Source organism: Lutra lutra, chromosome 1, assembly GCF_902655055.1.
Source record: "Lutra lutra chromosome 1, mLutLut1.2, whole genome shotgun sequence".
Taxonomy (NCBI): Eukaryota; Metazoa; Chordata; class Mammalia; order Carnivora; family Mustelidae; genus Lutra; species Lutra lutra.
The window spans coordinates 127259894-127272554 of record NC_062278.1 but is presented as its reverse complement, the minus strand read 5'-3'; the positions used below and the strand labels follow the sequence as shown (position 1 = coordinate 127272554).

Below are 12661 nucleotides of genomic sequence, written 5' to 3'. Positions count from 1 at the left end.
GGTACCATGTTGTGGAAATTATCTCACTGGGGTAGATAAAGGAGGAGGACAAGCTCAGGTGGCACTGTTGAGCCCCTCCTCCATTGCATGGCCCATTTGTGACGTGGGCACCAACCTCCCCGAGAAAACGCCATCCCTACACCCTGCACACTCAGAACTGGGCTGTCCCTCTGTCGTGTGGTGCTCTGTGTCAAGGCTGCACTCCACCATGGCTGTGACTGCCTGCCAGGGCTTGGGGTTCATCGTTTCGCTGATCGGGGTTGCGGGCATCATTGCCGCCACCTGCATGGACCAGTGGAGCACCCAGGACTTGTACAACAACCCGGTGACAGCTGTTTTCAACTACCAAGGGCTGTGGCGCTCCTGCGTCCGTGAGAGCTCGGGCTTCACCGAGTGCCGGGGCTACTTCACCCTACTGGGACTGCCAGGTAAGGGCTGGGTGCTGTGGGCTGGCAGGGAGATGGAGGCCGCTGCCTGGGGCACCACAGAGGGATGGCTGAGGAATGAGGAGCAGCAGCGACCAACACCAGAGTCAGAACAGGAGTGTAGCAACCTTAGGGAGAGACTCTTCCTGAGCTGTCAGGGCTCCTGTTCCCCTCACTGGCTAGTGCCCAGTTTTCCCCAAGGGGTCCATCGTTTCACAACTCCTATATGAGCAACAGCATGGAGACTCAAGCACACAGAGGAACAAGACTCAGGAGGCCCAACTTTAGGCCCCAATTCCCCCTCCCTGAAATGGGGACTGTGGATCTCATATAACGGAGTTTCATCTCCAGGCCCTTTTATTCCTGGGTCCGGCTTCCAGGAAGCCTGAGCCCACAGCAGCAACAGAATGGGGGAAGGGGAAAGAGATTCATACAGAAAAAGAACTGAGTGCCATGGTTCTCTGAGGGGTGCTGAATGGGCCCCTTCTCTGGGCTCTCAGCTCCTGCCCTCCAGAAAATACTGGCCACATGGAGTCAGATTCTGGGTGCTCTCTCTGCACAGGGGCCTTCTGTGGAAAGGGATCTCTGCCATGGAGGCAAGATGTGTGGCTGTGATTCCCCAGATTGGTATGAACCACACAAGGATTGTGTGTTCATTGGCTTAGTAGCTTGGTCATTTTAACTTGAAGAAAAATTCAAGTCTCAAGAGTAGGTTTTTAAAGTTTTTTTTTTTTTTTTTTAAAGAGGAAATGTTAAAAGTGTCTTTCACTCATATAACAGAGTAAAACATTGAATAAACTTGTCATTTTTATTTTTTAGTTTTTTGTTCCTTCTGTAAATATACATCAAAGTCTTGAGAGGGACACTGATCCAAGAAGGGCATTGGAGGGAGCACCAGAAATAGAAAATGGGGCTTTCCCCTCCAGGAACTTGCCATCTGACTATAGGGTCAAGGCTTAGAAAGGCACAGAAGGTAACAAGTAAAGACTTAAGTCACACAGTGAATCATTCTTTTATACACTCCATACCTACTAATGGAGAGCTCACTGCAACCTCAAGATTCTTGGGGCTAGCACCCTTGAAATGATGAAAGTGCACCCCAGGCTGGGTATGAACGGGTGCCAAGTGAGGCCAGAGGGCCAGTGCTACAGAGATGAGAGGAGTATGGAACTGCTTAGGAAAGGCTCCACTGAGGAAGAAAAACCATAAGTGAGCCTGGAAAGGCAGGTAGGGTTTGGAAAGGGCAGGGACATGGAAGGAAAAGCAGCATGAGCAAAGGTATGAGGGTGCTACCCCTCAAGTATTACTTGGGGGAAAACTGAAGAGTGACCTTGGCTGGAGGAGAGGGTTCATGTGGGCACAGTCATAGAAGGCAGTGAATGGTCTCTTCAGAGGTGGGGACTGGGTATAAACAAGCGGACATGAGTCAGATCAGTGGGTGACGAACTGCAGATTCAGGGGGGTCTCTCTCCACGAGGGACTAGAGCAAAGATGAGATAAGCCTCTCCCACATCCTTGTATCCTGCTGACCCAGGCTTAGCTCTGAGACTCCCTCACCTCAAATGCAAAAGTTCAGTCTCTCCAGAGACAAGGACCTGGGTCCATGCAGAGCTAGAGGCCTCGGTGGAGGGACTCAGCCGCACAGAGCGCCCATCTGAGGCATTCATACGGTTCCACAAAGGGAGGATAAAAATGGTGGCTCATGTACTAGGACTTGAGTAAACAACTGGTTTGCAACATTTTGTGTAACCTCTGCAAACTGCCCTATGAGCTTGGTGCTATTATTATCACCCTTTTAGGAACAAGGAAAATGAGTTTGAGTGACTTGCCCAAGGTCAAATACAGCTGGAGACAGGGCTCAGACCCTGTTGTGCCTTCACCTAAGCCCCAGAGGGTTGCCCTAATATGAAGACCTGAGACTTTCGGGCTCCAAACAGAAATCTCACCTCACCCAAAGCAAAAGCCCCCAGTGCAAAGGGGTCTTCCTAGCCTCACCTCTTGCCAAAGCCTGGTGCCTCAGCCCCACACAGATTTCTCCTTGGACAGCTGTCCTGGACTAACAACAGCTATCAACACGCCCCATATATATTTTACAGATGGAGTCTGAGAGAGGCAGAGCAACTCGCCCAAGCTCACAGAGCTAAAATTGGGCCAGACCGAAACTGCCCTTTAGGCCTTCTCTCAGAAACTTCGAGTGTGTGTGTGTGCACACGCATATATAAGTCCTGTCAGTAGATAGTTTAGAGAACCATTTTTATAAAGAATTTTATAGGAATCCCTTTTAAGGGAAAAAAAAATTCTTACAGACCCTCAATGTTCACTTAAATTATACTTATTTTAATGTTACTTTAATGTATTCAAGTAGAACAATAGATTTAAATTCCCAATGCATGTAAGTCTTATACAAGTACAAAAGGCACATTTGCAAATGTAATATAAATAACACTGAAAAGCTAATCAATCCAAAGTTCAAAATTAGTTTGGTGTTAGGGATAGTGTTCATTTATTTGCATTTGGATTTTAACAAAGATACAGCCTCCAGGCCATTGTTGCATTTTATTTGTTTCAGTGTTTCAACTTCAGTATCATTAACAGAGATTCTCTACTTGTGTAGGTTTGTTTTACAAAATGGTATTAGTAAGTTTGAGGTACTCACCTCTCACACTCAAGCACAACCCTGTCATTCCAGGTTTCTGAGGCTCAATGCAGTGGTCTTGTTCATTTGAAGTAAGGTTGTATTGAAATGTGGGTCTAAAATTATCAACCCAATTATTTCTGGAATTGGGGAGGGAACGTTCTCTGCTGTATATTTACCACCACTGATTGCGGCTATCAGGTATGTGCAAGGACCTGGCAATGCAATGCTTGGAGGGGAAGCTGGTGTGGTGTGGACCCCAAGGCACAGGTGCCCTAGCTTGGAGCATCAGTACCACAAAGTGAGGAGAGGTTCCCCTGACTGTATTTTCTGTTTGGGCAAGAATGAACCCTTTGTTCACATAGCAGTTGAGAATACTTAATTGTCTTCTGGTATAAACGTGATAATTACCACCAACACAAACATGAACCTTAAGAGCCAGCCTGAGGATCAGGAATGTATTAATGTATGTTTTAATGTCATTTTCATTGTCACTGAGATAAAAGTACAGAATTTTTAAATTTCCACTGAGAAGCTGCACACCCCAAAATGCAAGCACAGACTCAGGCTCAGAGGGAAGAAGTCAGGCCCAACCAAAGCTTCCAGAGAAACTTGAGGCGTAGGACTGGTAGTCAACCTTCCTAGATAAAATCATTTCACTAGCCACATAACTGGAAACCAGCCTGTCCTGGGCTGATCGGGTTTGGACAAGTGCCCCTCTTGGAGTGAAAAAGAAGCTTTACTAAGAAAAAGTTAAGTCTTAATTAAATGGAAATATATACTACAGTTTCCTAGATAATAATATTATAAAGATATGAATTTTTGAAGATGGGAATTTGTCCCTAATTAATGTATAATAATAAATCCTATATTATTTTATTATTATCATTAGTAATAAATTTATTGAGACCTAACTATGTATAGGTATCTGTTTAATAAATTAGCATATGTTAATGTACATAAATTACATAATTATATACATTTACATAAGTTACTTATGCATACTTAAATTTTCACAGCAACACTATGATGTTAAGTAGTAAAATTATCTCCATTTTACAGATGAAGAAACTGAAGCACAGAAAAATTAAAGAATTTGCCTGATGATACTGTAATAGTAAGTGATAGGGGAAGATTCAAACCCAGGCAGACTTCCTCCAGAACCTAGGCTACATACCAAGAATTCTAATCAAAATACTACCGAGAGTTTCCTTCAGGAACTTGACAAAGTTGTTTATCCATAAGAAGAGGCAGAGGAGGGGCGCCTGGGTGGCTCAGTGGGTTAAGCCGCTGCCTTCGGCTCAGGTCATGATCTCAGGGTCCTGGGATTGAGTCCCGCATCTGGCTCTCTGCTCAGCAGGGAGCCTGCTTCCCTTCCTCTCTCTCTGCCTGCCTCTCTACCTACTTGTGATCTCTGTCTGTCAAATAAATAAATAAAATCTTTAAAAAAAAAAAAAAGAAGAGGCAGAGGAAATTAACTTTTAATAGTTTTCTTACAGAATAAAATGAAAATAGTGGGCTAATTCCAGTGGATATTTAGCCAAATTTTAAAGTTGTGGTAATTAAAATTGTGTTTTGGCCAAAGATGGACAGAAAGGTAAATGGAACAAAATCTAAAATTAAAAAGACATATATGTGAATTTCATATAGAGAGGATTTACAAAACAATGGGGAGAGGAAAGCTTATTCAATAAGAAATTGCAGAAATTATTGATTAGCTTTTTTGAGGGGAAAAAAGAATTATAATAAAACCAACATAAATACCAAACTCGATTCCAGATTAAGTAATGTAAAAACAAAAAAATACTTTTAAATCTTCTAAAATTCTAAAATAATTCTAATATTGTTTGCTTCCTCTAAATAGAAAATAAACTCCTAAGCATAGAAATGATGGAGGAAACACAAAAGTAAACTCATCTAACTGCATTATTCAGCAAATATTTTTTAAGCACATATTATGCACCAGGTACTATGAAGCAATAAATAGAATATGTAAAACCATGAAAAAATTTAAAAATCAAATAATCAATGAGAAAATATCTTTTCAGTAATTATAACAGTACTATATGTTGGCTAATTGAACATAATAAATAAATAAATAAATAAATAATGGTATTTAAGATCTTAAACAGATAATTTATTCAATAAATCAATAGGCAAAGTCCTAAAATTCCAGTAAATAAATGAGAAAGGGTACAATCTGACAATTCAGGAAAAGGAAAAAAATAGTTTTTCATAAGCATTTGTTTTTTAAAAAATTTCAAACTCATTAGTAATCAAAATAATGCAAATTAAAACAAATGATTGTGTATAACTTACCAAATTCACAAATTAGATAAGAGTGCAATGAGACAAGATCTTTCAAATACTGCTGCTAGAATAAAATTCATAGGAAAAAAATCTGGTTCTATATAAAAAAGATTTTTTAAAAACTTCACGCCCTTTGACATCTTAATTCTACTCCTAGGAATCTATTCTAACTAATCAGAAATGCTTGCAAATAGTTTTGCAAGGATGTTCATCGTAATGTTGTTTGTCACACACACACACACACACACACACACACACACACACACACACAACTTGGGGAGGGGTATAACCCAACTACATAAGAATAGATGTTGTTTAGGTGAATAATAGCACCTCTATGAAACAGAATATTAATCTGCTAGTACTAAAATACTAATTTGTTCATATTGAAATAAATGTTTAATTTTACACATATTTAGTGATGTTTACAAAGAGCTTTAATTGCCTATGTATGCAATTAAGTTAAAAGAGCAAAACATCAAGTCCTATAATCTCTTAATCATGTGAAAATACATATATACAGAGAAAGGATAAAAAGGAAATAAGCCAAATATTTTCCCTAGTATTTAAAATTATGAGTGATTTGGTAAAATTTCCTTGACTTCCAAATTTTCAATTATGAGCACCAAAAGATCTATTCTAATCCCTAATCAGAAATTAGGGATATACCGTGTGGTAATATTTTTAAAAAAGAAATTAACAGACATATCAGTGATTTGTCTTGCTAGTATATTCGTTTTACTCCTCCTGTATTCCTAGCTGTGATATTTTATATCGCTATTCAACCACCATATTTTCCTAATTACCACAGAAGGCATTTTACATATTATTATTCCTAAAATGATGTAAGGAAAGGGTGGGAGAAATTTTTTTCTCCAATATCAGTAAAATAATATGAACTGCTGAACATTTACGACCTAAAATGACACTACCAGACCACATTTAAACCTAAATATAGGGATGATTTCCCTGAAGAAATCAGCAAAAAATTTTGCTCCATTTTAAAGATTATTAAACAAAGTTATACCAACCCCATTATTGTTAAACAGAATCAGACCATGAATTATTATTATTACATGTTATTATAATCAGACCATGAGTTGTTATTATTATTAGAGATACATTTAATGTATTTTAACAAAGCCTCTCCCCTGAGCGAGGAACCCAGATTTTCCTCTGTGGACCCCCATTCACTCTTGAGCAGTTACCCTTAAAGCCGTGGTCCACTCATTTTATAGCCACCAGGAAGTGACAGATTCCATCCTCCAGATGTTTTAAAATCTATCAATATTTATTTCACATTAAAAAAGTACATAGACTTACATTTTTTTAAAAAATATGGAGATGGGGTGCCTGGGTGGCTCAATGGGTTAAAGCCTCTGCTTTCAGCTCAGGTCATGATCCCAGGGTCCTAGTATCGAGTCCCATATCGGGCTCTCTGCTCAGCAGGGAGCCTGCTTCCCTCTCTCTCTCTGCCCGCTTGTGATCTGTCTCTCTGTCAAATAAATAAATAAAATCTTTTTTTTTAAGATTTTATTTATTTATTTGACAGACAGAGATCATAAGTAGGCAGAGAGGCAGGCAGAGAGAGAGGAGAGAGGAGGAAGCAGGCTTCCGGCTGAGCAGAGAGCCCGATGCGGGGCTCGATCCCAGGACCCTGGGATCATGACCTGAGCTGAAGGCAGAGGCTTTAATCCACTGAGCCACCCAGGTGCCCCAATAAATAAAATCTTTAAAAAAAAATATGGAGACTTACATTTTCTCTATATTCGTTCAGTATTCTACTAGATAGAAGTAGCTTTAGTTTATCCTTTAAAATTAACTTTTCCTTCTTCCAAAAAATGAAGTCACTGTCACCATTTCAAACAAGAGAGAAAGCTAATTCATTATTACCTGAATAATGTTTTTCCCCAGGTCTTACAATTTTGCCTAAAGCATTTGCATAGGGAAGGGGGAGGGAAACAGCAATGAGTGAGAATAGGTAACTTATAATAAGCTATTTCTTTTGGTTTTTTTTTTCATTTTCCATCTACTATTTCAGTGGCATTAAAGTCAAGATATGGGGTGGGTGTTAGACAAAGATCAAAAAATGAACAACTGGAAACCAAACTCTTTATGAATAAAAATACTGCTTCTTGGTTGAAACAAGAGCAAAATGGACTTTCTCCATAGAAACAGTGGCAGAATCATTCTTGAACTATTCCAGTACTTTCCAATCTAATTGGTCAAGCCCCATCCAGCAGCAGATACTAGAGGCCCTTTTTCTAGTTGCTTCCTCCTCACCTTTTGTACTTGGCCTCGTAACTCAGTTCAGGGAAAACAGACACCAATGCTGTTTCACCAAAAGGGATGTAACTCCTGCTTACTCTCTTTTTTTGAGTTTTCTGGCTCATGATTCACTCTCTACACTGATCACAGAACATAGAGCAAGATAAGCACTTGAGCGGAGTGTGGTGTCTGTTCAAACTAGGGGGAGACCGTCTATATTTGCTTTCTGTGTTTGCTGGGGAGAAAAAAAGGAATGGGAGCAGTGGCTGGGTGCACTCAAGATAACACTGAAATGTCCAGATGCAAAGGCTTGTTTCCTGGAGAACCTGTACAGGCTAGAGATTGGTATGTTGGATGTGTTTCCAGGCCTGGAAATCCAGAGCTGGGGAAGCTGTAATTACAATGGTTCTGGGGGTGCCTGGGTGGCTCAGTCAGTTAAGTGTCTGACTCTTGGTTTCAGCTCAGGTTTTGATCTCAGGGTTGTGAGTTCAAGCCCCATGTTGACTCCATGCTGGGTGTAGAACCAACTTTAAAAAAAAAAAAAAGATGGTTCTGAATTCAGAGGCAAGACAAACATGACCCCGAGAAAGTAGCAGGTCAGTCAATTCTCTTACAAAATCGAACTGGGTAAGCAAAATGCAATGGCTAATTTCTGGCCAGGTCTCTCTTTTTTGCGATTATGTAATTCCTGATATTTTGACCAATTATAGTGAAAACTTTTCTGCAAAATGTTGAAGACAGTGTGTGAGATCTGAAAGGTCACTGAAGTATTCTACTTTAATATGCAAATGTTACAGACAAAGAAACCATGACCTGCAGATGTTGAGCAGTTTGCCCAAAATCATCTAGCATACAGCATGTTAGTGACAGTGTCAGGAGCAGATCCCAGGGCTCTCAGTAACCAGATCAGGCACTTAGGCCCAGCCAGCCCTGAGCCCTTCTCTGGCCTTTCTAGAACCTTCTGTGTCTGCCATGTGGTCTCCATGTGGTTCTCATGGTGTGAATGAAAGTGTGACATGGAGGTCAGCTGGACATCTCGCTTCTTCTCCTCCTATTTCCAATACCTGTAAAACAAAACCAAATCTCTAGGATTTGCCTTCCTGTTCTCAAAAGTGGGGACACCTTGCCTGCCTCTGCCACTCCACATAGAAATGGAGAAAGAATATCAGATCAGAAGTGGGGACTGGAGCTCCATCTTTGCTGACTTTAATGCATGTGTGATCCAAGGCACTTAAACAAGTTCTTCAATCTATTCCTACTTCACTTGCCTCAAAATAGATATGAGTTGGGATAATAATACCTACTCTACCCATTTCTGTAAGAGCAAAATGGAAAAATGTGCATGGGAAGTAGTTTATGAGCTGTGAGGAGAAAATGTGGAGTTCTGATTCAAGGTGCAGACTCCAGGGCCTTTGTTTTAACTGAGGTCAGCCAAAGTGGTTTCCTGTGACGAGCAGAGCCTCAAGGAAAAGCTTGTAGGGGTGCTGGACTCGTCAACTTTCTCCCCAGGTGGGTGCCAGTGAGCTTAAGGGACAGAGCCAGAGCCAGGGACCCGGGAGAGGCTGGCACGGCCTTTGCGCAAGGTGTCCATTCGGACGGCTCAGCTCTCAAACCACCTGGGCCTGCGCAGCTCGACAGGACAAGTGCCTCTTGGGGCTGCTACCCTAACAAATGAAAAAATAATGCCCTTGAACCAAGAGTGAAACTGAACTAATCTAAGGAAAACACTGTGAGCAAACACCAAGAGCTTAGGGAAACCATCTGATTAGGGCAGCCAGGCTCAGGAGCACTGCCTGCCCGCCCACACCCGGCTCAGGAGGAAGGCGCAGCTCGTCCTGAGCAGGTGGTCGGAAGGTGCGTGGGCTAAGGCCATGTCCACCACCACATGCCAAGTGGTGGGCTTCCTCCTATCCCTCCTGGGCCTGGCCGGCTGCATCGCCGCCACGGGGATGGACATGTGGAGTACCCAGGACCTGTATGACAACCCCGTCACCTCTGTGTTCCAGTACGAGGGGCTCTGGCGGAGCTGCGTGAGGCAGAGCTCAGGGTTCACCGAGTGCCGGCCCTACTTCACCATCCTGGGCCTTCCAGGTAGGCCGGGCGGGGGACCGGCCGGTGAGGGCCGGGCAGGGACTGACCCGCGCTCCCTGCAGCACCAGGGGTGACCCTTGCAGCCTTGGCTCAGAATAAAAGGTGTGAATAAGAGAAGTCGGCCCCATGACAGAGAGGGCTAGATCATACGGGAGAAAATCGGAGAATTCATACTCAAGTCAAAGGAAGTACAGGGCATGAAGAAAAGGGATCTGTTCTTAGGGCATGCTCGGGATACTAGCATTATGGTCTTCAAAGGAAATCATGGGTATGTATGTGCCTCTGACTTGCTCTTGCCTGTACATACACGGAAGCAAGGAAGTAGGATGGTGAATATTTTCTTCTAGCCAAAAATGTTGACTGAGAGCTCATTTCCTTTCATTTTCAATTCAATTCAATTTTTCTTTGAAAAGTTGGAGTCTCGGGACGCCTGGGTGGCTCAGTGGGTTAAAGTCACTGCCTTCAGCTCAAGTCATGATCCCAGGGTCCTGGGGATCGAGCCCCGTGTCTGGCTCTCTGCTCAGTGGGGAGCCTGCTTCCCCCCTCTCTCTCTGCCTGCCTCTCTGCCTGCTTGTGATCTCTGTCTGTCAAATAAATAAATAAAATTTTTAAAAAAGAAAAGAAAAGAAAAGTTGGAGTCTCTGTGAGTGCCAGAAAATATATATTGCCATTCAATTATAAATACCTCTTTTCTTGCTTTGCATTGAGAAGTTCTAGTATGCACTCCTAAAAAACAACATATGCCAGAATATTATAAAGTTATAATTAAAATAATCTCACAATATAAATACAATTATAAATGTGACATCTTTTCACCCTTGAAGATGAAGTATGTTAAACCCCTGCTTTTAATACAGATTATTATTTCAAACGTGCTCATAGGAACTTTGCATTCTAGATATCCTGGGATCTACTTGTATTTAAAGAAAGAGGGTGGGCAAAAAGAAAATAAAAGGCCATTCTAACCAGTGGCTCCAAGGAGTGGCCAAAGATATGAGTTTGGTGAGGAAGTGTTAGGTTTGCCACTCTGAAATGAGCACCTTGTGAGCAGGTAGGTGGAAATAAATTTTCACGACACTACCTATACAGCACTTGAAATTGAATTATGAAAAGCAATTCAACTAATGTATCTTCATTTTTGGAAAGAAATAGAAGATGGGTAACAGAGTAGAATTGGAATAATTGCTGCATTTTGAAAGCCACTTTTTTAAAAGATTTTATTTATTTATTTGACACAGAGAGAGAGAGAGAGAGAAGAGAGAAAGTACAAGCAGGGGGAGCAACAGAGGGAGAAGGAGAAGCAGGCTCCCCGCCCAGTATGTAGCTGGAAACAGGACTCAATCCCAGGACTCTGGGATCATGACCTGGGCCGAAAGCAGACACTTAACCAACTGAGCTACCCAGGCACCTCTGGAAGTCACTTGTACTTCAGGTCCAGCAGATCACCAACTGAGACCTGCTTAGGGAAACAAGGCAGGTAGGACCTGGCCGCAGGGCAGATAGCCACAGAGGAGGTATTATACTGTGGTGTGAGGGGAGAGGTCAGAAGGCAGAAGGTACAAACATGGATTACTGAGCTGCTAGCCTCACCTTATTTTAACTATTACGTGAAGGAAAAAGATTGACCTCATACTCAAAATTAAGGGATGACATCCTATGACTTCATACTGAAAAACCTCGAACCAGGACCCCACACGTTACCAATCTCTCTCTCTCTCATTCTGTTTCTTTTCCACTCATGGAGCCCCACACCATCCTCTCTCATCATCCCCTCTGATCAGCCCCTGTCCTTCTTGCCTCTTTCATCTCTCCTCCTTACTTAGGCTATATTCTTTTCTCCTAGAAGATCTCATGATTCTGATCATTATCAAATTCTGTCTCTCCCTGGGTCACTGAAAACCAAAGTAAAAGAATAAATTTTACTTCCCCTCTCACTCTTTGTCTTTCTCAGTCTGCTTTCCATCCTTCCTCTCTTTGGAGTGTTTACTCCTTTGACTACGGCAGATGGTCAGGTAGACATTCCAATCACTAGCTTCCAGTTCTCAGTTCTCATCTCCCTGGATATTTGAAAACCCAGACTTTCCCATGGATTCCCCGTTCACATAAATTCGGGGCAGAAATGACAGCCTGACGCCCATAGTCCCCTGCATGCCTCACCTTGCCTGACTTCTCTCTTACTATTCCTCTGCCCCCAGGCTGTGCTCCTCCCTGTCCATCTACTATACCGTGGGCTTGGTCCTGGATATCCATTGCCCCCAATGCCAAAAGCCCCCCTCCACTGCCCCACTGCCATCTCACAAATCTTCTCACGTGCAAGGTCCAACTCAAATATGACCTCCACCGTGAGGCCTCCTCACATGACCATATTGAATAGGATCCCACAAATCTCTATGCCAGACCTAGGGCACGCTGATAGCATTGAGCGTATCCACCCTTGTGACACTGCTCACAATTTTGAAAAGCTGAAAAGCTCCAGGCAGCCCTCACACAGGTATATCCCAGTCCTTCCTGCCTGTATCGGGGGAAGAGGATTCCATCAAAAGCCAGGAAAGACATTTCTTGAGCCTGAATTGCCAAAAAGGAGATACCTTAAATAACTGATAATGTATGGCCATGGAGAACAGTGCAGATTTAAGAACAGCCGGGCCTCCTGCAGCAGAAGTGACCAAAATGTAAACTGGCATCCCATAATGCATATATTTGTTTGGTGACTTAAGATTTGGCTGACTTGGGGTGCCTGGGTGGCTCAGTCCGTTAAGTGTCTGACTCTTGATTTCAACTCAGGTCATGATCTTAGGGTCCTAAGATCGAGAGCCCAGAGTTGGGCTCCATGCTGGGCTGGAGCCTCCTTAAGATTCTCTCCCTCCCTCCCTGCCCCCAACTCGCACCCTCTCTCAAAAATAAAATAAAACAAAACAAAACAAAAAATATT

General features: G+C 42.5%; 1 protein-coding gene across 2 annotated transcripts in view; it reads left to right on the top strand.

The window, feature by feature from the left end:
* Positions 1 to 208: 208 nt before the first annotated feature.
* CLDN18 (claudin 18) overlaps positions 209 to 12661 on the top strand; it is a 28958-nt gene continuing 16505 nt past the window's right edge. The window contains exon 1 of one of the 2 annotated variants that reach the window (XM_047736151.1): positions 209 to 428. In XM_047736151.1, the coding sequence (XP_047592107.1) occupies positions 209 to 428 (220 nt within the window). Of the gene's footprint in view, positions 429 to 9331; positions 9730 to 12661 lie in introns of those variants that run through there. The other variant, XM_047736144.1, reaches the window with a different exon arrangement.